The sequence below is a fragment of the Pogona vitticeps genome, chromosome 4, assembly GCF_051106095.1.
Source record: "Pogona vitticeps strain Pit_001003342236 chromosome 4, PviZW2.1, whole genome shotgun sequence".
In the NCBI taxonomy this organism is placed as follows: Eukaryota; Metazoa; Chordata; class Lepidosauria; order Squamata; family Agamidae; genus Pogona; species Pogona vitticeps.
Genome location: NC_135786.1, coordinates 32,122,250 through 32,150,117, shown reverse-complemented (window position 1 = coordinate 32,150,117; position 27,868 = coordinate 32,122,250). Strand labels below are relative to the sequence as shown.

At 41.2% G+C, this 27,868-nt stretch overlaps 1 protein-coding gene and 1 long non-coding RNA gene across 2 annotated transcripts; one reads left to right on the top strand and one right to left on the bottom strand.

Moving 5' to 3' along the window:
* Positions 1–655: 655 nt before the first annotated feature.
* On the bottom strand, positions 656–9,609 carry LOC144589143 (uncharacterized). Its single transcript, XR_013545053.1, has 2 exons — positions 8,014–9,609; positions 656–6,326 (listed from the first exon to the last, which is right to left on the bottom strand). It is a non-coding gene; the product is annotated as an uncharacterized LOC144589143 (long non-coding RNA).
* Positions 6,539–26,574, top strand: MYL9 (myosin light chain 9). The gene is made up of 4 exons (XM_020801115.3): positions 6,539–6,938; positions 20,713–20,916; positions 23,941–24,102; positions 24,964–26,574. The coding sequence occupies exons 2-4, from the start codon at positions 20,733–20,735 to the stop codon at positions 25,134–25,136; spliced, it is 519 nt and encodes a 172-aa protein (XP_020656774.1). The 5' UTR covers positions 6,539–6,938; positions 20,713–20,732; the 3' UTR covers positions 25,137–26,574.
* The last annotated feature ends 1,294 nt before the right edge of the window (positions 26,575–27,868 follow it).

Here is a 27,868-nt window from a genome sequence, read left to right as displayed (position 1 = left end):
GCTTTATCTCCAAAGCAAGTCCAATTGATTTCGGAGCAGGGATCTATAGTCAATCAGTGGGGAACCTTTAGCCCATTACAGTATATATTTTGGCTTATAGTTCCTGTTAGCATTGCCAGTTGTAAGAGACTGTTGGACTTCTGATTCAGTGTTGTGCATATTTACCTGGAAGAAATCCCCAGCAACTACAGGATTGCTTTTGAGCTGGTATTCTATAATGCAATCTTATGCATGTTTACTTAGCTGTAAATTCCACTTTGTTCAAGACAGCCTGTTCCCAGAACTGCAGCTATAAATAATTTTAGACTGCCATAATATACAATATTGCCAATGTGGCTTACAAAATTTTTTTAACAATGTGAAATAAAAAAGCCCAAAATAATATGAAAGTCTTTGCCTGCCATCAAGACATGCCGACATTTGCTTCAAGTCTCCATTATTCTGTCCTTCAAAGAAAAAATGTGACAACAAAGTTTATCCACTTCAGACCTCAATATGTATGACCTTTTAAAGGTATACACTTAACACAGAAGGTAAATCTGACAAACAAATATTTTGAAGTGCCTGCATAATTCTTTTACAATGTTGTAGCCTGGGATAGCTATCTTTTGAGTGAATGGCCCCCAAGCTAAGGGAAGTGATACACCTAGAGTGGTCTTTTAGACCAGATGGGCGGGGTATAAATCAAATAAATAAATCAAATAAATAAATAAAATAGTGTCCTAGTCCTGGACTGATTATGAGTCCGTGGTCACAATGACTATGGAAATGCCTGAATAGGGGTAGCATATGCATTAGATAAGGTTAAAAAAATACATACAGTCTCATCTTTGTTTGCAACTGGTACCATACCTGGAAATATGTTTCTGCGTGTGGATAGTTCTATCTTTCGGCATAATAGCGAAAGCAGACTTCAGGCCATTATTTTTTTAAAAAAGAAACGCAGGGTGTTATTCATCACTTTGAGGCAGTCAGGTAATCATTACCACTACTGTTACGCTGGTTACAAAAATAATTCCTTCTTGAAATACTTTTTTTTTTACTTCTAATGACCAATTCTATTATTGCTCCTTGCCCCTTAGAACTGAAAGGAGATGCATAAACATTCAGAAAGCTCCTGTTAAATTCCTTCCAAAAATGCTTCAAAATGTTTTTTTAAAGTAACTTTCAGATGTAACTGGGAAAAGTTACCATTTACTCAACAAGTAATTATGTGACTACACAATATTTTACTTTTAGAATGTAATATAGCTCCACTCTTGTTACCAAAAAATAACATGTTACAGGAAACTACATTACTTTTAACTAGCTACTTAATGCTTACATGCTCTGGGAAAACTTCTTTTTGAATGCAGCTCTTTTATATTCGTTGCCACAAGGTGGCAGAAAAGTATACTTTTCTATAGCCTTTGCATCTGTCTATTATCTTACTTTACTTATCATGTTGTTTAGTGTCCGACTCTTTGTGACCCCATAGACCAGAGCACGCCAGGCCCTCCTGTCTTCCACTGCCCCCCGGAGTTGGGTCAAATTCATGTTGGTAGTTTCGATGACACTGTCCAACCGTCTCATCCTCTCTCATCCCCTTACCATAGAAGCCTCTTTTTCCTCAGAGCACAAATGCAGCCATTAGAGATAAAAGGCACTAGGGAATTTACAATGTTTGCTTGACCTGCTGCTCTCATGGTGGGAATACAGCTCCTAAAACTGCTCTGTCTGTAAGGCCCCTCTGAGGTGAAACATTAAAGTGTTTGAGCTTATAACTGTATCTGCAAAGGGTCAAAGCCAATCTTTCCTGTGGACTTAGTTAAATATTGTTTTAAAGCCTTCTGGAATATAGAAAGGGCTTTCCATACTGCAGAAGCTTTGAAGAGAAGCAATAAAAGAATCTATGAAAGCGCACCAAAGTAGGAGAGAGGATGTCAGCTTAGAAGGGAGATACTCAAGACTCTCTGCTGCAGTTAAAGTAGTCCTTTCTTCCAGTTGTGATGTCTACTGAATTTGTGCATAATAAATAGTGCTTACCTACTAGCAGTCCTGCCTGTTTTCATTCAGAAGTGGATTCCAGTGGCCATGCTGGCTGGGGGATTCTGGCAGATTTAGTCCCAAAAAGTAACTGTTGCAAGTACTGGGATTTACTATAGGTAACTTTAGAGTTCTCCAGATGTGGTAATGACAATTCCTACGATCCATAACCAGAAGGTCAATGGCCAGGAAAGCTGGGGATGCTGCATGTTGTAGACACTAACTGCTAGAAGGCACCAGGTTGGGTCTAGTCAGATATAAGCCCTAATGTGTTTAAAGGGATTTACTCCTGGATAAATCAGTATAGGATTAGAACCTAACAGCAGACTCTTCCATTGTGTGTGTACTCTGAAGTACTCCTGTTCAGTTCAGTAATGCTTACTCCCAGATATGGGAGTGTAGAATTACAGCCTTCAGGTATCTGTTCTGATATCACAGTTCTTTGGCACCTTCCTGGAGAGCCAGATTAGAAAGTTGGTGTTGGGTAAAGAAGCATGCTGCTGGGTAAGAGTTATTGAGAAGGAGGGTCACATAGCTGATAAACAGTCAGTCAGTTAATCACACAAATTTTAATCCACTCAGTCTGAACACATGAATCAACAACATTTTGATTGCTTCATTTTGCTTCATTTAAAACAGTGCCTGCCCATGTTGCAGTTGTTTAAAAAGAGGCATCACCCACTGAAGGGAAAAGTGGCTGTTCTGAGTTGGCAAGGATTTTCAAAGTTGTTCATCAAAGACATGTCTGTCACCCAATTATAATATAATTTGTCTTCCTAATTAGGACTCCTGCCTGTTTAAAATGGGAATACACTCTCAACTGATAAAAAAATTAGGCCCCTTTATTTGCTTCTATTCTGTTTCCCCTTTCTTTCTGTGTCTTCCTCCCTCCTTCTTTTCTCTGATTACAAGTGCCTTGTAGGTGGCAGTGCCTCACAATCAAACACAAGAACTGATCACAAGATTTTAAATCAAGTACTCAAGACTGATAAATTAACCAAGAGGAGAACCCTGTGCATATTCATCCCAAAGCAGCTCCTACTCAGTGTGTAGCTTTCTATCAGGAAAGTGTGCATCGAAGGAATAGTGTAGTATTTATACAAAACAAAGCCCAGTTGATATCTGCAGTGCTTACTCTGTGCTTGGTTTGTGTACGACTGGCATATTTTCAAAGGGTTAGCCATGTTATTCTGCTATTACAAAAAAAAGGCCAAATCTAAAGTTTGCATAATTTGCTGCAGTTCACTGGTGAGATAGTCGAGTGCCTGGCGTGCCCCTAGTTAAGCCGCCACGATGTATCCTGGCATCCCACCAGATAGCTACAATTAGCATCAACTGATTATGTAAAGTTTACACAAAGAGGTTTTCAGCCAAGGAGTGAGGAGGTGCTTTTAAGACTAGAAGATTTCTTATAGCAGGATTGAAATCCATAAAATTTTATATTATAATAAATCTGTTTTCTTAAAGGTACTAAACAAACTTTAGTTATAAACTGGACTAGGTCCTGCAAGCCCATCATACTTAGCCTCCTCTTGTAATGTGTGCACAGGCCACACTGTAATTTTCACAGAGGGAGCCACATTTCAGCCTGTTTCAGCATGCATAAGAAATAAAGAACAATAAACACAAAGGCATTGTGCCATTTTAAAGATTAACAGATTTATTTCGGTATGAAACTAGATTACGATCTTGCCCCCTTGCCTTAGATTGAAACACATGGTTTAGCCAAGAAGCTAACATTTCTGTGTGCCTTCATTCCCAGCCAAAAAGGAACAGTATAAGGCAAGGGGAGCGGGAGGTGCCGAGTTACTGGCAGCCCATTGTTGGGAGGGACATTCTAATCCACAGCTTCAGAGGTGAAATCTGAGCCCTGCTACCTCTGAATGGACCTGCAGCCCCCATTTTGGAACTTGTTGTAAACAGAAAAGCCCAATTCATGTATATAGCAATGATTGGAGGGGGGTGCAGGTGCTCCATTTTCTCTGTCCTGAACCACTTATGAGACTCCCATCACCTTTTTCCACATCCCTGCTGTGAAGCATTAGATAAATAGTTAACTATTATTATGATGATCTCACAGCTGTGCATCCCTGTATTGAATCTTGAAGTTTTGAAAATACACTTCTGAGAAAATGGCTTGGAACAGAGGAGATTTCCATTTATTGATACAATTCAAATAGTAGAATAAATGATCAATGTAGATGCCATCTTTACTTTACTTTACTTGTATTAAATGTATACCCTGCCCCTCCAGACAAAGTCTACTCGGTGTGGCTTAATCTGTTTCTGTTGGGAACAATCCTGTACTCACTTTCCTGGGACTGAACTAATAATAATAATAATAATAATAATAATAATAATAATAATAATAATAATAATAATAATAATAATAATAATAATAATAATAATAATAATAATAATAATAATAATAATAATAATGGTGATGGTGATGGTGATGGTGATGGTGATGGTGATGGTGATGGTGATGGTGATAATATAATTGTATTATTATTATTATAATACAATCAAAGCCATTAACAAATGGGCAGTTCCAGTAATTAGCTACCCAGCTGGAATAATAGATTGGACTCAAAACAAATTAGAAGAATTGGATCAAAAAACATGGAAACTAATGAACATGCATCACACACTACATTAAAAAAAAGTGATGTGGACAGATTATCTTTATCATGAAAATTCAGAGGTCATGAATCACTGCAAAAACAGCAGGTAGTAGAGGAGGAAAAAAAGAAGCCTAAATTATTATATCAGTACAAGCAGAGAAAAATTATTTAAGGCAATGAAAATGGAAAATATTTGGAAACCAACATAAACAAAGGCTCAGTATAAGAAACAACAATTTGAAAATAAATTAAACAGCTGGAAAAATAAAGTACTATATGGATAACACCTGAGAAATATTGATGGAAAGCATGATCATAATTCAACATGGGCATGGCTAAAACTGGGGACCCTTAAGAAAGAAACCGAAGGCTTGATTTTTGCTGCACAACAACAAGCACTTCAAACCAACGTGATGAAAGCTAAGATCCAAAGAATTAGTGCTAACAGCACTGTGAAAAAAATATATGAAAGTGTGTCACACCTCAAATTAGATGGGATAAAGTGGCAAAATTAGTGCACTAGTCATTATGCAAAATAAATAAAACTTGCCAGCCTCCAAAAACCCATGGGAACAGATAGAGAAGGTGTCAGAAAATGAGGAAGTCAAGCTCTTGTGGGATTTCTGGATCCAAACTGACAAGACACCTTGAACATAACACACCAGACATGGTAGTAATAGAACGAAGGACTGTCTGGATCACTGACATTGTAATTCCAGGGGGATGTCAGAGTTGAAAATAAAGAATTGGAAAAACGAACAAAATACAGAGACCTGACAATTGAAACATCTTTTGTGGATGAAGCACACTTCAGTGGTTCCCGTAGTCACTGGGGCTTTGGGAACAATATCAAGAAATGTAACACAGTACTATAAGCCCTTTTGGATCTCGGGAATAACACCAGCAGAGTTACAAAAAACTGTAATATAAGGAATTGCATACATACTGCTCCAATATTTAACCAGTATTTAAGCTTTTGGTTAAAACTTGTATCTATTACATAGTACCAGTCAAAGCTTTTATAGCTTTGATTGACTGTGCCTGGTGTTTTTACTACTTACTACTACTTACTACTACTTACTACTACTACTACTACTACTACTACTACTACTACTACTACTACTAATAATAATAATAATAATAATACTAATACTACTACTACTACTAATAATAATAATAATAATTTTGTGTTTTAACTTATTTCTACCCTGCCTTCCTCCTTAAACGGATACAAGGCAGCTCCCTAGTCCTGGCTAACTGGCATGAAATAAATAAGTTGTGAAATTGTTTTAACTGTTCTGTCCTAAATGTTTTTTCCCCCTCAAAATTTGGAAACTGCTTATTTTCTGATTGCTTTTTTCTTCCGGCTGCAGGCTGGGGGATTCTGCGAGATGTAGTCCAAAACCTAACACTGAAAAAATAATAATGCTACGTTAGAGTACTCCTTCGGAAACGGTTGCAAAACCATTAGATCTCCCAACTTCTGCATAGTTAGCCAGTAGGATTCCCCGCGCTTCTATTACGAGAGGAGCGGTCGGGGCAGAAGAAGCTGCAGTACCGCCGTTTGCCAGGAGGGGCGCAGCGTGAAATCTGCGAAAGTTGCCGAAAACACAATTTTCCGTGCGGCTGCCGCTCCGCGTTTCTGCTGTACAAGGAAACGGCCGCGGAACTTTGATCCTGCAAGAGAAAAGTGCGCATCGGAAAAAATGCCAGCTATGCCCATGCCGGGGAAGCACCCCCTCCCGCCGCGAGCTGTTTTTTAAACCTGTCCCCGTGTGCCTCTGTGTAAACGCTTGCCCACAGCCGACGGACACACGTGTCCTTTGCCCGGCTTGTAACCTTATAAAGGAAGGCGTGTGTTCAGCATCCCCGATGCTGGGTGTGTTGCTTGCTCGCGCCGCCGGGCTTCTCGGATGCTCCGCGACGGGGCTGCCGCGCGCTTCCCCCCCCCCTCCCCAGGCACCGTTTCATCTATATAAGGCAGAATCCCCTCTTCTCCTCCCCTCGGCTCGTTCTCACAGCCCCCAAACCCCACGCCCCACAGCTGGGCTGCTGCCACCCTCGCCGCGCAGCATTCTTTCGCCTTGTATGGCCAAATCCTTTGGGGTGGGAGGGGACCGTTTGGGGAAACTCCTATTTTCCATTGGCCGCCGCCGCCGCCATCCGAGCCTGCTCTTTCCCAAAGCTGGGAGGTGAAAACAACAGCCAGGCAGTTTCATCTCTCCCCGCGGGGAACGGAAAACGCCTCGTCGAGCGCCGAGGGCTTTCGGCAGTTTCGGTCTGACACAGGTAAGAGACCGGCCTCTGAGGTCCCCGGGGGTGGGGGTGGGGTGAGGGGGAGACTTCCCGCCACTCTCACACCTGGGCAGGCTACGCCGCGTTTCTTAATCCGGGGTAACTACTCCCTCCCGGGTTGCTGCAGAAAACTAAATAGCTGTTCTTAAATGCAAGTCAAGTTGGAACCGACCTATAGGGACCCCAATAGGGCTTTCAAGGTAAGTGAGATATTTAAAGAGTAGTTTTATCAGTGCCACAGCCCCAGTGAGTTTCCACGGCTGAATGGGAATTCGAACACAGATCTCACGTATCCTAGTCCGTCATTCTATCTGCTACACACCACTGGGTATAGGGAAACTGCGTAATACAGTACTGTTCCTCGGTTTGGAATGTAATACCAATTGGTTTCATTTCTTATGTTCCATTGGGAAGACTGACCTATCCAAAGTCAGACCCTTTAACTGTCTGGACTACAAACCCCATCATCCATGACCATGTTGTCTGGGGCTAATGAACATTTTTAGTGGTGGGCACCATGTTGCCTATTATTCAGCTGATGGCTTGCTGAACTTTCTATTATTGAGCTCCAGTTTAGAACCAGTTCAATTAGGTTTGGGATGAAAGGAGGGGGACCCATATTTGCCACTGTTTCAGCACCTCCTTTTTGAGCGGAGCAGCGTTTTCCACGAGCTAATTTTTCAACAGCAGCTCCCAGAAAATCCCACTCAGAACAGTAGACGCCCCCAAAAACTAATGTGTGTGTGTCTTTTGGCCAACCTACACATTACAAGTAGCCCATTGTTTGGAGAAGGAATTCCTTAATTTCCAGCAGTGACTGGTTGTCACATCAGGAACTTTTTATACTTCCTGTAGTCTTCAAATTAGCCTGCTTTGTTTTGTGATTGTTCATTGGGAGGTAAACCCAAGCTTTGTTCGCAGGTCTGATTGCTCAATCATGGAGGTCTGCCTGAATCATGCCTTTAAGAGGCTAGCAGATTTCCACTACTAATACAGTACAGATAGGCAGTCCATTATGTACAGTTTGGTCCCTTGAAAGAAAAGGACTTTTGCAAGACATTCTACTTACCTTCTCTGTAGTTCAGAGGCATCGCTCCAAGTCGTGGTAGCAGACGGATACTTCCAACTGGAAGGGATATTTTATGTCATCCAGTAGATGGGTCTGACCAGCTACTCAGTGCAGGCATCCAGAGTTGTAGCATCCCAAACAAATGGCTGGCTAACTTCTGCTTGAAGAGCCCAGTGGGGAAGGTATTCCAGTGCCAGCACTTAACTATTGTCAGATTACTACTACATACATAGCTTCCTGTAAGGAGCCAGTCAGTCCATCTCTTATTTGGTCTTCCTCTTTTCCTGCTGCCTTCCATCTTTTCTAGCATTATTATCTTTTCCAGAGGATCCTGCCTTTTCACGATGTGGCCAAAGTAGGACAGCCTCAGTTTCAACATTTTTGCCTCCAGAGATAGTTCAGGCTTGATTTGATCTAGGACCTATTTGTTTGTCTTTTTGGCAGTCCAGGGTACAGTATCTGCAAAGCTCTTCTCCAGCACCACATTTCAAACAACCACTTTCCCCCTACTACAGTATTATAAATTCCCTGAATGTTATGAATTCCTTGGATTAGGAAAAAAAAAAGACAGTCTGGAATGTCCTGAAGAAATAGGGAGTGTCTTTTGGACTACAACTCCCAGAATCGCACAGCTGCCAAATGGTGGATTCTAGGCATTGTTGTCCAAAATGCAGCTATTTTCTACCACTACAAGTAGACACACAAAGAATTCACAGTATGTTTCTCCATTCTGGACATACAAAGCACTTCAGCAGCCATTGGCCTAAAGGTGCATAGGAAGTAGTAGGTTCCTAAAATTTTGTACTGATGGTTCAGTCACGTCTGATTGAATGCTAAACAAATGATTCCACCCCCCCTTAAAAATAGCACCATTTAATACTGGCAAGCTTGGATTGCACTCCATTCGCTGGATCTTCCTAACCTACCAGTCTCCTGAATCAGCCATTTACCCTGACAATGATCAGCACAGCTCCTGTTTGACTTGCAGGCATCAGCCGTGCCAACCTGTCATGTCCTGGGTAGGAAAAAAAAAACTTGTCTGGAAGCACCCTTAAGATCAATCTATTTTTCCTTAAATGAGACCTCAAGTGGGATCTTGCTCCCTAACCACAAATGAGGAGAAGCTTCCTGTTTACACATTGGTGAATGGGATGCATTTTGCACATGCTTGGAATTGCCTAAAGGCAGCCAAAATATTCAGACAAATGAAACAGAAGTATCCCACTGTAGTGTCTCCCTCCATTCCTGGCAGAAAAAAACATCATAGGAATAACCATTAGCTACCCTTTCCTGACTCCCCAAATCTGCTAGGTGAGATGACTGCCTTAGTCTGGCTAACGCAGTGATTTCTAGCTTTAGGTGTTCTAGATGTTCTTGGCCTGCAAATCCCAGAAATCCTGGGCAGCACACCTTGTGTTGAAGGCTTCTGGGAGTCTTAGTCCAAGAACACCTCAAGACCCAAGGTTGGGAACTACTGACTTAATGGAAGGGCTGGACTTTGGTGAAGAGGAGGAAAAGAAGACTTAATTGTGACATATCTCTTTCCTCACTGGGAGTTCTTTATCTATCTTCAACGAGCAGGTGCTGAGAGGCAAAAATTACCGTAGTTTCTATGGACGGAAAAGAGCAGATACGGGTTAAATGGTTTTCAATGCATTCCTATGGGAAATGCAGATTCAACATAAGAACTTTTCAACTTGAGAACCACCTTCCAATACGGATTAAGTTCTTAAGTAGAGACCCCACTGTACCAATTTGGTAACTGGCAATAAACTGGGTTTGTTACAGGACCTATAGTTTATAAAAGTAACTTCTCCCTATCTCTGTCCTCTGGATTATGACATTAGGCTGAAATTTAGATCCTTAGGATAGTCTTTGCTAAGCTAGCACAGTCCAGAACATTTGGACTACAACTCCCACCGCCCCCAGCATTATTGCAATCCAATAACTCTGAAGGCCACCAGTTTTACGACAGCTTCCATTGCTTCCTAAAAAGGAAGAGAAGAGACTGGGTTTGTTACATATTTGACAATTAATGCGTCCGTTTCTGAAAGTATGATAATCTAGGGGAAACTGAGGGGTCTAAGTCTTATTTCAACCAATGGATTTGATGAGGCAGCATCAAATTTGCTGGTTTGTTTCCTCCCTAGGCACATGCTTCAGGATATACCGTTTAAAATTTGGAGAGATGCAGGTTGTGGGATTCTGGGAGTTATAATCCAGAAAACAAACCTTTCCTGCCTCTGGTTTCTTCTGCCACGCAGTGAAAAATGGATGGAACAACAGCCATTTAAGGAGACACATGGAAAGCGTAAACTGGGCTAAGAATTAAAGGTTTAAAAAGGGAGCTGGAGTAGCCCTGGGAGCTGCAGCTTCTGGCTGTCCCATTACAAATGACAGAAAACCTGTCCACTTGTTGCAAAAGTGGGGCCAGCCCCCTATCTGGCAAGTGAACGCCCCATCCTGTCCTCACATGCGGAGAGGGAAGGAGACCGTGATGGATGGCGCTATGGTGGAAGCCACCTCGGGTCCTTTTTAAGGTGGGATAAAAATATTTCTAAACAAACAAATAAAAGGAAAAGTTTGGATTTTGTTCAAGATCTTTCAGGGGGGCACCTCATTCGTTTTCAGGTCCTTCGGGTGCTGGTTCTCTGATAAAAAACAAAAGGGACTAGCTCTTTGGGATTTGTTGTCATTTGGGTTTTTGATACTAGACTAAGTTAAACCCTACAGAACCTTCAGAAGTACTAAAAGCACACACAAGCAAATGGGGACAAGGCAGCAGACAGTCACCTACTTGAAAAGTGAATCACAACAATAATATGTGAAAAATAAAAATCCACTATCAGACCATGCAGGCAAACAGTAGCAGTACAGTAACATCCACATTTATTACCACATTAGCATCCTCTTCCTCCTCCTCAGTTTGGCTTTAAACAGAATAAATTTAAAATTAAAAAACCTATTCCACAGGAAAAAGTAAGACCATTACACCCCTTTCTGCCGCACAGATACAGGGGGAATAAAAATTAAAACAATCACACTCACTCACTATGGACAGAAAATATAACCTGTCCCCACAAGGCAACACCTCTGAATAGAATATGGAGATTGGGAGGTTTCATTCCGCCCACCATTTTGGTGGCTCCAAAGCCCAGCAGTGCAGTCAGCAATCTATCAGGTCGAGGTCAGGCAGGCAGTCTAGTGTGCAACGGCAAAAATAAAGGAAAGGGAGAGGGAAGGAGATTTAATTACCCCCCCCCAGCAAAAACAAGGAAACAAAAAGGGCAAAAAGGAAGCAATAAATGATCAAATAAATAGTTCAAAATGGAGGAACAACAGCATCAGGGATTCCATAAAATAAATATAATCCACAATGGAAGAAGAGGAACAGCGGGCCAGTAGCAAAGACCGTGACGATCCAAAATCAAAATGGGGATCAGAGGAGCTCTCCCATCAACAGTGAACACATCACCAAGCAGTAAAAGAGCAACCATTCCAGCTTTCCATGGCTTTTAAAAGATTCGAACTTCCTGCTCACTTCCAGGATGACCTTTTACTCCTGACTGGCAGCTGACAGACCTTCTTGGAAGACTCGGGATGCTGTTAGTTGGAATATTAATGAGGCAATTTTACATACATGGGCTAAATGGAGTTAACCCAGTAGAGATAATTTTATAGAAATCTGATAATTTTATGACCCCATCTTTCAGAAAAGTGAATTAATCAGATTTCAGAGGATCTCTCTCAGAAGTTTATGAAAGAATCCAAGAAAACAAGGATGAGCTTCTTTTGTGTTTTTCCTCCTTCAGGTTAACCTGAAAGTCCCATTACTAGATGGCTACATTGACAGTCAGCTAGATGCTGGTTCCCCACCTTTGAATCAGTCAAGGGATATCCAGCACGGCAGTGGAGGGGAGAGGCAGACTGCTCAAGATGGCTGGCTAGGACTGATGTGTAGAACTGGTTGAAGGAAGACAAAGGTGTGACTAGTGAGTGACAGCAGCAGAGCAGCTGGTTGGTGTGCTCCTGATTTGGCAGGTCTAGCTAGTTCATAGGTTGCTTTGCTCACTTATATTGAATTGATTTGTTGAGAACTAATGGTGGTGGTGTGCTGATATGATGGACCAGTGGTTCCCAAACTTAGGTCCCTAGATGTTCCTGGACTACACCTCCCAGAAATCCTGGCCAGCGCAGCTAGTGGTGAAGGCTTCAGGGAATTTTAGTCCCACAATGTCTGGGGACCCAAGGTTGGGAACCACTGAGTCATAGATGAACCAGAATCCTTGCAGCATAACAGCTTTGGCTAATTCAACTCGCTGTGCTTTTATTTTTATCTGAGCTACAAAAGCAATAGGTCGAATTCCTAACATCTCATTCCTCTGACTTCATTTTGACAACAGGCAGTGCAAAAAACACTGGCAACAGCATTGCAGAATCAGCATTGAACCTGATGAGGCAGGAGTGGAGGGAGGGCCTGAGTGTGTATATACCCATATGGAGGAATTGCATCCCCACCACTAGACCCTCTGCTAAGTAGCTTCCAGTGCCAACAAAAGAGAATTTGCCACTTGAAACAGAACTCAAATACTAGCACCAACACATAAAAATATTCCAACGACAAGGTCATGCATTATATTATAATAGCTTAACCAAGGTACTGCCCATTCTTTTCTTTGGATGTTGTGCAAGGACAACATAGCCTTTTCCTTTTTTTTCTTTAAAAATGTCTTATTCCATCATTCAGATGGATAGAGATGCGAAGCATTTGGTTTGTGGACTCTGTTTATCTCTGGAATTCTGAGTGAACAAAAGAAAAAGAAAAACAGGTGGTTTTTATTGCTGCAGGTGAGGTGGTTGAAAGCAGAGCAACTGGTGATGACTATTTCAGCCCCTGCTCCCATGATTTCATCGTATGTAACCCCTGTACTCCAGAAATATTTGGATATCCCGGACAACCCAGATAGTGTGGTTGCTAACATTGAGCCAGACATCCTGGAGAGTGAAGTCAAGTGGGCCTTAGAAAGCCTAGCTAACAAAAAGGCCAGTGGAGGTGATGGCATTCCAGCTGAACTATTTAAAATCTTGAAAGATGACACTGTTAAGGTGCTACATTCAATATGCCAGCAAGTTTGGAAAACTCAACAGTGGCTAGAGGATTGGAAAAGATCAGTCTACATCCCAATCCCAAAGAAAGGCAGTGCCAAAGAATGCTCCAACTACCGTACAATTGCACTCATTTCACACGCTAGCAAGGTTATGCTCAAAATCCTACAAGGCAGGCTTCAGCAGTATGTGGACTGAGAACTCCCAGAAGCACAAGCTGGATTTCGAAGGGGCAGAGGAACTAGGTACCAAATTGCTAACATGCGCTGGATTATGGAGAAAGCCAGAGAGTTCCAGAAAAACATCTACTTCTGCTTCATTGACTAGGCAAAAGCCTTTAACTGTGTGAACCACAGCAAACTATGGCAAGTCCTTAAAGAAATGGGAGTGCCTGACCACCTTATTTATCTCCTGAGAATCTTATACGTGGGACAGGAAGCAACAGTTAGAACTGCATATGGAACAACTGATTGGTTCAAAATTGGGAAAGGAGTACAACAAGGTTGTATATTGTCCCCCAGCTTATTTAGCTTATATGCAGAATACATCATGTGAAAGGCATGACTGGAGGAATCCCAAGATGGAATCAAGATTGCCAGAAGAAATATCAGTAACCTCAGATATGCAGATGATACCACTCTGATGACAGAAAGTGAGGCGGAATTAAGGAACCTTGTAATGAGGGTGAAAGAGGAGAGTGCAAAAAATGGTCTGAAGCTCAACATCAAAAAAACTAAGATCATGGCCACTGGTCCCATCACCTCCTGGCAAATAGAAGGGGAAGATATGGAGGAATGACAGGTTTTACTTTCCTGGGCTCCATGATCACTGCAGATGGTGACAGCAGCCTCGAAATTAAAAGACACCTGCTTCTTGGGAGGAAAGCGATGACAAACCTCGACAACATCTTTAAAAGCAGAGACATCACCTTGATGACAAAGGTCTGCATAGTCAAAGCTATGATTTTTCCAATAGCGATGTATGGAAGTTAGAGCTGGACCATAAAGAAAGCAGATGGCCGAAAAATTGATGCTTTTGAATTGTGGTGCCGGAGGAGGGTCTTGAGAGTCCCCTGGACTGCAAGGAGAACAAACCTATCAATTCTAAAGGAAATCAACCCTGAGTGCTCACTGGATGGACAGATCCTGAAGCTGAGGCTCCAATACTTTGGCCATTTCATGAGAAGACTCCCTAAAAAGACCCTGATGTTAGGAAAGTGTGAAGGCAAGAGGAGAAGGGGACGACAGAGGACAAGACGGTTGGACAGTGTCATCGAAGCTACCAACATGAATTTGCCCCAACTCCAGGAGGCGGTGGAAGACAGGAGGGCCTGGTGTGCCCTGGTCCATGGGGTCACGAAGAGTTGGACACGACTAAACAACAACAACAACCCCTGTACACCAGGATGACAACTTGCATCTGTGAATGGCATCGGGGGTGGGGGAGAATGGGGGTGGGCGAGGAAGCAAAATTGAAAATCCACAATGTGGAAGCTTTCAGCTAGTCAGTGGTTGCGATAAAGATTTTACTTGCCTGATCATTGTGGCTACCTTTATATATGTATTATGTAATTTATGTACTTCCAATAAAGTAATGGGATGAGATAGGAAAAATCTATGTGTTGTGGTTTATCTCGGGTTTCCACACAAGTTTTCAGTTGCTTTTTTTAAAAATAAAAAAGCTTGTTGTCTGCTTAAAATCATTTTTATTCTATACCATCTTGAGGTCCTGCTGGGTGAGAGATGGTACAAAATATTTAATAAATATTTTCTTAGCAAACCTGTAATCAAGATACAGTAGTTACTCTTCTAGATTAGTTTCCAGAATTTCCTCAGCCCACACAGTTGTTGAATAACATTTTACTCTACATTGCTTTTGAAAAATCATTGGGGGGAGGTTGGCTTCCCCCACCCCCAATTCATAAAAAAGCAAAGGTGCTATGTTGGCAAGGGAGTGATTCGCTTGGGAGTAACAAACAATACATTGTATTTTTTTAAAGTAATATTAAGCCATTACGTTTTACAATAAAGTTTCCAGGTGCTAGTTTCCAACTCTCCTGCAGTACACCAAATATGAAACTTCTGATTGAATTTGTGTTTCTGAAAATGTAGACAGCTTATCTGGAAGGATTGCCAGGACACAGAGCTCAGCACACACAGCATACAAAGTGTGGGCGGGCGGCGGGGGAGGGACTTGAACATCACTTTTTGGCTTTTGGCTTTGGCCGGCTGTAACTTTCTTTGCGATAAGGCTAATGGAAAGGGGGCAGCTAGTGACAAATATAATGTTGGGCAAAGTCCCAGAGGAGGGAACAAGACAAAGAATCCTTTATTTGCTTTGTAGTGGGAGGTATATCTCAGCCTTGAACTAATCATCTCTTGCCCATGTCTTCCTCGTAGTGGCTTAGCAGAAAAGGTCTCCTTTACTAGCCGGTGCTAACAAGCTGGCCTTTGAGCTCTGTAATCATTGTCCAGCTGCAGGTTTTTGCTTCTCTCTCTCTCTTTTGTGCTAAGCAGCAGTTCACTCCCTTACAACATAACTACTGTGTGCATATTCTTATCAGATAGAGTAAGGAGGGGGTGGGTTGATCTTTGTGTTTTAGAAACTTGTTAAGCGTTAGAGAACAATGAGCTGGGCAGGTTTAGCTCTCAAAATCCAAATCTGTCCAGTAAGATCCTGCAGAGGACTGTATTTGGGCAGAATGAAACTTCACAAACACATTTAATTTCTCACTTAATATCTATCCCTCACTTCTTGGAAAAGATCACCAATACACATGGCAAGTGATTCAAAGTAGCAGAGGGTCAAGAGAAGCCCAAGTCATTTCCCACTCTTGTCTTTTCAAATTACTGTAGATAGATAGCTTGCTTCCCATTAGGCTCTTCCTTCCTCCTCATGAAGTCACTTCCTGCTATTTCTTCTTCCACCACCATCTTAACTGGAGAGACACATGCTGAATGACAGCTAATAGCAAACTTTTCCAGCTTTAGGCGTTTTTCAGTTAATTTAGAAATCTTTCTTCCTGAACTAATCCCATGAGTTTACAAAGAGTACATTTCTTTTTGGTTTATTATCAGACTCCAGACTAGTGATTTATATTCAGTAGTCGCCACCTCAAGACTAAATTTATGACTTCTGCCAATAAAAATAACTCTTAACATGCATCTGGAAGTGGGGGAAGAAATACGTCAAACTTCTGAATGAACGCATCGGAATTTAAAAAGGCAAGGAATTATCGTTATGGCTCTTTAAAGATGTTCACCACAATCTAAACTTTGAAAGGGAAGAACAATGGAAATAAACATAGATAGGGATAGAAAATGGGTCAGTTCAGTTATGTAAACTGAAGCTAAAACATGTGGCAGCTATGGCCTTCTAATGTTGTACTGTACTGCAGCTCCCATAATCCTTCACCATTGGTTATGCTGGAAAGAGTTGATGGGTATTATAGGGAAAAAGCAATTTGGAGATGGACAGTTGCCCACACCCTGCCAAAGGATTCATGGAAAATATGTATTCTGACTTATGACAGTCCTTTTCAGGGTTTTCCAGGTGGAGAAAACTCAGAAGTGGTTTATCATTCCTTTCTTCTGGGGTGCCCTGGGTCAGTGCAGCTTGCCCAAAGCTGCACAGGCTGGCTCTCCTCACAGGAGGCACCATGGGGAATTGAATTCCCAACCTCTGGCTCTCCTAAACTTCTGAGTTATTCATCCAGATCATGGAAAATAACATCACCTATTTCCACACCCATGAGGTAACTCTTACCATCTTCATGTTGTGACTGAGCTGGTGTTTTCAAAGTAGATTACCTGGAGGGAAAAAGCAGATCCAAGGCAATAGTGATTTACTCTCTTACCTGGCTTCTAAAAAAGACAGGCCAGCTTAATTCTTTCTTTCTTTCTTTCTTTCTTTCTTTCTTTCTTTCTTTCTTTCTTTCTTTCTTTCTTTCTTTCTTTCTTTCTTTCTTTCTTTCTTTCTTTTCTTTTCTTTTCTTTTCTTTTCTTTTCTTTTCCTTTCTTCCTTTCTTTCTTTCTTTTCTTTTCCTTTCTTCCTTTCTTTCTTTCTTTCTTTCTCTTTCTTTTTCTTTTTTTTTCTTTTTCTTTTTCTTTTTCTTTTCCTTTCTTTTCCTTTCTTTTTCTTTCTTTCTTTCTTTCTTTCTTTCTTTCTTTCTTTCTTTCTTTCTTTCTTTCTTTCCTTTCCTTTCCTTTCCTTTTCTTTTCTTTTCTTTTCTTTTCTTTAAGGTAGACAGGATATGATACAAACACATATTTGTACTCCCCAGGAGTAGTTGGCACTCCTTATTTGTCGTACTCTTAAGTTTGAAACAAATATAAAATGAATTACACTGCCTTTTTAAAAAGCTTGTCTGGCCCCAGATAAGCCATCTCTGTTTCAGGGCTGGTCTTCCCATTAGGAAAGGTGATAAAGGTAAAGGTAAAGGTTCCCCTTGACAATTTTTGTCCAGTCGTGTCCGACTCTAGGGGGCAGCGCTCATCCTGCTCTTCAAGCCATAGAGCCAGCGTTTTGTCCGAAGACAATCTTTCCGTGGTCACATGGCCAATGTGATTTAGACACGGAACGCTGTTTACCTTCCCACCATGGTGGTACCTATTAATCTACTCGCATTTGCATGCTTTCGAACCGCTAGGTTGGCGGGAGCTGGGACAGGCGACGGGTGCTCATTCCGTCGCGTGGATTCGAACTTACGACTGCTTGGTCTTCTGACCCTGCAGCTCAGGCTTCTGCGGTTTAGCCCACAGCGCCACCACGTCCAGGAAAGGTGATAAGAACATAGTAAATAGGGCAAATGATTGATAAAAGCAGTAAATAAAAATAATCACTCCATTAATACAGTATATATTAAGATGTAACTGACATATAATATTAATCTATTTTATTAAGCTAGTTAATGAAATGAGATAATAAACAATTGCTACAGCAGAAATAGTTTTAGAAAAGGTAGCCAGATTAGTCTGTGCTAGCGTACCAGGCAAAAACAAATAAAAAGAAAACAAAAACATTGTGGTACTATTATAGACTATTATATTTTAATGTAAATGTTAATGGAACCTTGCCCACTTCTTCAGACATACGAGATGGAATACAGAGATTAACACAGTAAAACACTCATGCTAGGATCTAAGAGACAATGGTGTATGCTTTCATTTTACACCTGCAATGATTTATGACCACTGTGTGGTATTCAGTTCTTTTACTTCTCACCATAGTGAGGAAGACTGTGACCAGGTGACCTCTTGGCTTGTTAGGTGCTAAGCCTTGATGGGCAACTTCAAAGATCCTCTTGCTTTCCCCTATTATTTATTTTTTAAACCTTATACTGGATTTGGATGAGACAGCCCTCTTTAAAACAGGGTTATGGTTCTCAGGCCTTCTTTTCTTATGTAGCATAATTCTGAAAATTTCATTTTTTTCTGGAAAATTTTTTTTTTCCACCTGGTTTGTTGTTTTATGTTTTTCAGAAAAAAATGAAATTTTCGGACATTTTACATCTCTAGAGAGAACTTAAATACATAAAGTCTCAGAAGTCTTTCATTAAAGCCTTCATGTTATATAATTCGAATACCATGTCATAGACATATTATTTATCATTGTAGAAGAAGATATTCCACACTCCATTTAAAAAAAAATCCTGGGGGGGGGGGGACAGCTTTGGAAAAAAGAAAAACACTGTTTTTTTCCAAATTTTTCTGGTTCTTTTCCAGACCCTCCCATCTATACTCATGCCCCACAAATCACTTGTCAAAGAACCAGAATCCCACCATAAGAGAAATTTAAAACACACTTTTCTCGACTTTGTTAACTATGGAGTAAGGTAGATGATGAAAACCACAGACTGCTCAATGTAAATGCTAGCATGCCCAGGAAGTTACTAACATGGGAGAGGCAGATAAGTAGGAGATGGCACATTAGAACTGTAAGAGGACACAATGACTGAGAGTTAACTCTTAATAACTACTTAATAGGAAAACACTGCATCCCAACTAGATGACTCCTCCTGTCTCCTCTTAGCGGGTGCATGTATTGCTGCTTGAATGTCACTGAAATAAGGTATGTGGACATTATAAAGTATTCCCATTCACCTTGTTCTTCTCTTGATGAACTGGAAGCCTCTAATCCTTATTACCCAAGTCCTAGATCTACAAACAGCTCTTCGCCTGGCTAGACAAAGGCCATAAGGGGGAGGGTAAAGGAATGCATGGAATCTGCTAGGAACAGATAACTAATTTCCGGCTTATTCCTGAGTAGGCCTCGGGTCTGTGGCTCAACTGCAAGTCTGTCTTTGTGCAAATGCAGCTAAAGAAATATGGTTATTGGTTATTGGTTATTCATTCAGAGGCAAGACTATTGTGCTAGGAAAAATGAATAGGGTTGCTGGTTCTTTTTCTTTTTCTCTCATATGCTCTGAGACCCATCACGGGGTCTCTTACAAAATTGTTGCAGAGATAGGCTCAAATACTGTAAGAATAAGCTTTGCAACTTACTATGATTTCCTGACCATTTTCCCCCATTGCTTTAGAATGTCGAGAACTGTATCACTGGAACAAACTTCCCCATCGCACCAGAATTTAATATTATTTAATAAGTTCTGAAATATTGCCCTGGTGTTCAAAAAATGACAGTTTGTTCCATCTACCAAACTCAACCATGCAATTTTAAAAATGAGTTATAGTTTTAAAATGTGCTGTTCGTAAAATGGGAGGTAGAGGTAGTATTAAAGAAGCAAATATATAACATTCTCAGATCTTTCACCTTGTAAGCTCTATTATAATCACTGTAAATCTGTTCCACCTTAACCACACACAACAACACAAATGTACAGAACAACACTAAATGTGTTTGTTTTTTTTCATCTGCAGCACAGGCAAAAAATGTTGTGACACCTTAAACCATACAAATATACTGCTGCCCAAGCCTTTGGGGACAAAAATCCATTCATCAGATGCATCTGACTCGTAATCTCTACTCTTTGAAAACATACGCCAGCCTTTGCATTGGCTATTCTGGCTGAGAATTATGGGAGTTGTAGTATAATACACCAGGCTGAAAGGGTGGCTTAAGCCATAGTAACTTTCTCAGTCTTTAAAATATCTCAAGGCATTGAAGGTCAATTTGTGTCAAACATGTTGCAAGACCTTTTAGTGTTCTGTGGCAAGTAGTGGATAAATAAGATGCACAGGGGGAAAAATACTTTTAAAGGATACAGCTCCTGGAATTTTACAGCCAGGCCATAATATTGTGCAGTTCCATGCCAGCTTCCAAATAACTATGGATATGATTGCAAGCTCAATTGAACATCTGGATAGTAGAGGTTTAGAACAGTTGCAGAGAAGACTTGATGCTCAAGGGACTGGGATAGGGCATTATAGAGAAGTGGTCTCCTGGTGAGAACTTGGAAACATTACTTGCTTTGAGTACAACTCTCCAAACCTCCCCTATCTCAGCCAGCGTTCTGAGAGTTGTAGTTCAAACAAGGTACTTTTTCCAAGCTCTGTTCTTCACTGAAAGTACTCGCAAGTTTGCATTGTTTATTTTATTTCTCTTGTGACAGCCACACTGTTGTTTGTTTTCCAGATCAAACAAAGCCTGTCAAGATGTCCAGCAAGCGGGCCAAGGCAAAGACCACCAAGAAGCGCCCTCAGCGTGCCACCTCCAATGTCTTCGCTATGTTTGACCAGTCACAGATCCAGGAGTTCAAGGAAGCTTTCAATATGATAGACCAGAACCGGGATGGTTTTATCGATAAGGAGGATCTGCATGACATGTTGGCCTCTCTTGGTAATAAAGCCGTGATGAGTTGAACATGCTGGTAGAGGGCTGGTGTAGATCTCAGAAAAGCCACTCTTCTAGAGCAGTGGTTCCCAACCGTGGATAGCCCAACTGCAACTCCCAGAAGCCCTAGCAGCATAGCTGGTGGTGAAGACTTCTGGGAATTGCAGTCCAAGAACACTTGGGTAACTCATGGTTGTTATTCTAGAGGACAACTTGTAGAATCTCATCACCATCCTAGCTCTTGTGAGACTTGGCTAAGTGAGACATGGCTAAGAGAGTAGTCTAAGTGCTATGAACCAGTCTCTATCTCAGTTCCAAAACCAGGTCTAAACAGAGAGCTGAAGAAGGCAATGGCATACTGTACTGCTAAAATTGCATAAGTGCCTGTTGGGTGAAATAATATTTCTCACAGATCCCTGTTATTAAGAGAACCAACACAATCGGTTGGGCTAGACCGTCTCTCTGAAGTTTTCTGTTTGCAGGGGGATGTTTTGCATGAGGAAGTTGGTTGATTGAAGTGCTGCAATCCTTTCTTCTTTCTTGTTCTGTGAATTTGGTACAGCCCTTCTCATTTTAAGGCATTTCATCTTCACCCTCACCAACAATCCTGTGAACTGAGTTAGGCTTCAACATATTGGCGGCTGCTGATCACCCCGTGAGCTTCATGTTTGAGTGGAGATTCATACCTTGGTATACTCAATTTTAACAGTATAACCCCGAGATGGGTTAGATGATTATAACATGATTATACTGAAAGGTTTTGGACTGCAAATTCTATAAGCACTGGTTGTTTGGCCATGCTGGTTGGGTCTGATGGGATTAGCAATCCAACGTATCCACAGGGCACTCCTGATTACATTTGTAATGTTTGCCATCCTCCAAGAAGTGAAGGGGCTCATCAAAACTAGGAACCCAAACAGATGCAAAAAGGCAGGCAGTTGTGTTGATCGATCTCAAGAAACCAATTCTAGCAGTTTTCATCTCCATCAGAAGCAGCTCTTTTATAAAGCCGATGGATCTGAATTGGCTGGGAAAGACCAAGCCATCCTGAACTACATTGCCTCAGAACAGCTCACAGTAATACAATGATGCTGGGAAATTCTCAATCTGCCCTGAACATTACAGCTAAACTCAGAACAGAGAAGCCTCATAGAGATGCAGATCATACCGTTATGCCTACTAATCAAAACATATTCCAGCACTTTGCATCCATTATAACTGTGGTTTGCTCAGCCCCAGATATTTTAGAGGTAGATTCCCAGAAACCCCAGCCTCAGGCTATTGAAATCCAAAACATCTCATATCCCAGAGGTTCAGAACCACAGGACTGTATACCCCTGTTCCTTATCCTTCTCCACTGCAGTGACGTCACAGACCTGCTTATCATAGGAGGTGGTAAAATTTTCCTCTTGCTTGGTTTTAAAGGCCAGCAAGTTCATCCTCAGTTAACTGCAAAACTCAAGGAGCATTGTGGAGACTATGTCAAGTAAAACGGGTAGTGTGAAGTAAATATTTGACTGAGTGGGCTGAAATCAGGATGGTAGAGATAAGACTGAAAGGAATACTAAGAGTATGTTTAGAGAGTGGCAATTGCACAGACCACTAGAAGGCAACTAAGTTATACACTTTATGTATGGTTGTTGTTGTTTTTGCTTCCTGATTTAATTTTGACCAAGTGGACCCATTGGGAAGTAGTTCACCCCAATATAGGATCCTAAATGCATAGACAGCTGCATGCGTGCAGTAACTATGAGGAGACCAGGATGCCCTCCCTGTAGAAAGTTATAATGATTTGGCAGTATTTTTTTTAAACCCCACGTCTCCTCTCTTGCCATTCCCGATTTGCCACCATGCAAATGTTAGTCTTCTAGGCCATATCCACAGGATCTGGTTTTATGGGCAATTTATGAAGAAACTCCTAGGAAACTCTCTCTTACACAAGGAGAGGAGACATTCACCTTTGTTTGAGAGACAAGGTCATGGGGCATTTTATTGCCCTAGTTTAGCTGGGTGACAATGTGATGTTTATATCCTGGTCTTATTGCAAATCACTCAAAGAAAGAAAGGAGCAGACTGGGAGAGAGCCAAGCCAACAGAATTATAGCAAGCAGGCTATCAAATTTTTTGGTCACTTCCCCGACAATTTCTGGTGAGGATGGAATTGTGTTGTTCAGGAACCTTCCATCTGTTGCAGCCAAACATTTACCTTTACTGCCACTGTATACCCATTTATAATATTATTAATAGTACTTTTGTCACACTGGGTATCTGGAAAGGCTATCAAAACAATAGTAAAATATCAATATTAAATCACTATTAAAGAATAGACCTGCTCCTGCAGGGTTACAGTATAAAATGGGTGGGGGAATTGTTGTTGACAGTCCCCATTGGCTCTCGCCAGCAAAGCCACTGATGACAAATGCTGAGTGGTTGAAGTCAAACAGCAGCCGGATGGCCACAATTTGGCCATTTCTGATTTTAAAAGACGTGACACAAAAAGAAAGGAGGGTATAGAGGGAAAAGAAAAACTAGAAAATGCAAGAGCACATTTTTATTTTCAATGCGCTTTTCAGCCTAATTAGAATGGCTCCTATAATACAGTTCTAATGTGCCATAATCCTGTTGAGGGCTGCCAGGGTCCATGGTTTGGAGAGACCATTCTGGCCAGTGCAATTAAAAACCATGAGATGGAGGTTTTCCATTCCTACTGTAGGAGAAATGAGTCTAAGTGAATTATGTAAACTAAGAAAAATCACATGCCAGGAATGGGAGAAGGCAAATGTTTCACCACGATGGCACAAATACAGTGGTCCTGAGCACACCTTGGAAAAGTTACTTTTTTAAACTACAGCATCTAGAATCTTTTCCACCAATCCAGCCAGGGTAGTCAAAAAGGTAGCTTTTTATAGTGGAGAAAGTAACGTCTGATCTCTGGTCCTGCGAGAAAAGAAATTATTGCCAGCACTTGGGGAAAATAATGCAATCTGTTTTTGAATCAAACATGGAACTAAGTTTCTGGTCATCTTTCAGGAAAGAATCCCACCGATGAATACTTGGAGGGCATGATGAGTGAAGCACCTGGGCCCATCAACTTCACTATGTTCCTCACTATGTTCGGAGAGAAGCTGAATGGCACTGATCCAGAGGATGTCATCCGCAATGCTTTTGCCTGCTTTGATGAGGAGGCTACAGGTATGCAGACCAATGGGCCAATGCATAGCTTGGAAAAAGTTGCTTATTATTATAATTCTCACAATGGAGGAGAAAAGAGATCGAGGTTCAAGCTTTTGGGGTCTGCATTCAGTTTTGAATAGAGCTTTGAAGGTTTACTCCAAATTCCAGAATTCTCCCAAGAATTCCCCAGCAGAATTCTGTTTGTTTCATCCCCCAAACATACACTTACAGACATCCAATTTCTCCTTATCTCCTACCTTTGAGGCTAACTGGCCTCCTCTGGCCTTTGCTTCCTATTGTTGATATAAAAGAAAAAAGGAAGCTGCTACTGTGCTTCCTGGGAGTAGTCTTGCTGCCTATTAGCATCTGCAAGAAGAACTATGATTGTGACACAGGTGGGAGGAGACCATGCAGCCTTTCTTAAGGTGAGCAAAAGGTTAGGTGTCTGTAGGGTATGTATTTGTGGGCTGGGAATTCTAGGAGCCTTGGGGATTTCTGGGAATGTCCCAAAAAAATTTAAAAAGCACAATCCTTATCACTATTTTCTACCTGTTCACACAGTTAGAGTCTTAATTATGTGTTGGAAAGAAATTTCAGTTGATTACTTTTACATTAGCCTTCCTGACAATTGCAATAATTAATTTAGCTACTGTATTTTCTTAAAATCTGGGGATAACTGGGGCCCTTTTCATGTAACTATGGCCTAGTATAGAACATGCATTTGCTAAGTTGGGTCTGGGGCAAAAACTAATGAGAAAGTCTCAGTATCATCTGAAACATGTCGCCTTACTTCATGGCAGGCCATCCTCAGAAGTGACCACTAGTCCTTTACTAATGCAAACTCTCTTCCTCCTCTCTGATCTTCCTCTATGTCTGCAGGATTCATTCATGAAGACCATCTGCGTGAACTCCTTACCACCATGGGCGACCGGTTCACCGATGAGGAAGTTGATGAGATGTATCGTGAAGCCCCCATTGACAAGAAAGGCAACTTCAACTATGTCGAATTCACTCGTATCTTGAAGCACGGAGCCAAAGATAAAGATGATTAAAACTGAGAGAGATTCTACCTTCCACTCGCCCTGTTTTAGGCCCCAGCTTCCTTGCTTCTCCTCCATGATTCCCATGATCAAGTATCAGAATTGGCTAACCTGAAAGGAATGTGTTTCTAAATATTTTAATAGAGATCACCCTGATTTAAAAGAAGCTTGGGAAAGTTACTTTTCTTGGACAACAATTACCAGAATCCCCCAGATAGCATGGCCAGTGCAGTAACTTTCCTAAGCTCTGATCTGAAGAATAAGCTTGTTGTATGTTTATATATATTACCCATGAGTTAGCACTGATTCTTTATTAAGCTGTTACCCAATTCTGTAGGTTTCATGGAGAAAGGTACTAGTAACCTCAGGTATCCAAACAATCTAGTTGCTAGTATGTTTGCAGGGGAAGGAAGCTGATACACTGTGGACACATCAACCCATCTGACACTCTACACTTATTTCATACAACTCTCCCCTGACCTAATATAATTGGGCGTGATGGGATTGAGATTGACATTGGAGGCTCTGCCTTGAGGACTGACCTCTCTTCTTGCCTCTGTTTATCACATATTCAATTCAGCACTTTTAAAACTACAAAGTAACTTAATCTCTTTGTTTTCTCTGTCACCACAACCTTGAGAGGTTTAACACCCTATTTTTCCCATTTTGTAGTTAGGAAGATGAAATAGATTTGAGCCTGGAACCACACTATAACAATTTACATGGAAAATTTGAGCCTGAGTCCCCCTTATCCTCAACCAATTGGACCATATTGGCTTTCACCAGTCTTTACATAATGAATCCATTCAAAGTTAGTGGGTCACTAGTCCTACCACTGGGTTTACCTGGCTTGCTTGAGATGCCCTCCTCCATTTTGCACTTGTGATGTTCTGTACACACACACACACACAAATCTTAATTTGAATATTAGCAGGGCACATCTGATAACAACACATAGATATTGAAAGAGAGATCCTCTCAACTTTCCCATTATTTTTCATCAGCCCAAATTCAGATCATCTTCCATAAACAGGGGTGGTGGGGGTTTGGGGTTGGCTAGAAATCAGATGACCAATCCACGATGTTTAAAGTCCTCTCTCACCTATTCTACTTTGGCCTTAAAGCTAGTGTTTTCCATTTCTTGCTGTCTATCTAAAAATGGAATGGGGGGGAGGGGTTTACAAAAAGTAAAAACTCACTTCTCTACCCTACAATGATTTTAAGATAAAATTTTGTTTCTTTTGAGAAGGGCTTGCTTTTATTTTTTTTTCCTCCTCTTTATTTAAAAACCAGAAATTAAGTAAGTAGAACACTGGGAACATTTTGGAAGATATACTACTATTCTTGCTCTTATCCCAGTCATAGTACATGCAGTGGTTGACAACCAGGGCAAAGATTCTGTGACTTAAAGGGAGGAACTGAAATTGCATATAAAGAGAATGATACAATATGTTTTTGTTCTGTATGTGGTGTTTTTCATTTTACAGTTGTCTATCCACTATCTATCTATCTAGTGTCCTCATTTTACCTGCCTAAAGTGAAGTAGTTGCCCTAGAACTGGCAAATGGTTTCTTGGATGGCAAGCAGATTACGGATTCAGTGAAAATGCAACCTCTTGTTATTTCACCTAGTATTATTTTATTTTCACTGCCAGGGATATGGAATAGTACTTATGGGATTTTCTGTTTTATGGGACCAAAATAACTTACCTAGTTTTCGGCAATAAGTGCCTTCACTTTGGAGGGGAAGATGCCCGTTGCTACTCTGACTCGGACAGTAAAAATGCCTTGGCACCTGTCCAGCTGAAGCAAATACTGTACTTTATACCACTCTTCCTCAACCTAGTGCTCTCCAGATGTGCTGTACAATATGTGGTGAAGGGTTTGGCAGTTCTGGCCCTCCAGGTGTTTTTAGACTGCAACTTCCATCAGACCTAGGCAGCATAGCCATGGCAAGGGATAATGGGAGTTGCAGACCATCAATATATGGAAGGACATAATCATACAACATTTGTACCAACATTTGTGGAGACTGCTTAATTCCACAAAAAAGCTAGAATCTAAAGGCATTAGTTGGTTGTGCATAACAGTGTACCTGCTCTGCATGTCTGTCTTATTCAAGGAAAGCCAAGCATGCCCAAAGCTCTATTTCACTGTTACTCAATCAAGTGCTATGAACATGTTTAGAAGGGAGTTCTCAGCCTTTTCCCTTTGTTATTGCATTCTTTATGGTTACAGTGCTGGATCTGAAGAGAATAATAGTCCTGTATGGATGTAGGCTTTGCATACAAGGGGCTGCTGAGTATTGAGCCTTACCCAGAAAAAAATTGAGCTAAGAAGCTATAAATTGCAGGGTGTATTGGACAATTTGTCTGTATTCAATGGTGCAAAAATCAACTACCTATGATTTTAACCTAACTTTTATTTTCTGGTCCAAAGTGAACATGGCGGCACCTCCAGAAAAGTTCAGTGTGGAAGAGCATAGGACCATAATCAAGTTCCTGTTTCTCCAAGGAAAAGGTGCAAAGCAGCTCCATGATGAAATGTCACAAACTATGAGTGACAGTGGGCCTTCATATGCAACAGTTAAATGTTGGGTTGTCAATTTTGAAACTGGCCATTTCAGTGTTGAAAGTGAGAAACCCAGTGGAAGGCCTGTTTCTGTCTCTGTGCCTGCAAATGTGAAAGCCATCCATGACATGATCATGGATGACTGCCGAATATCAGCCAAAAGTATTGCTATAG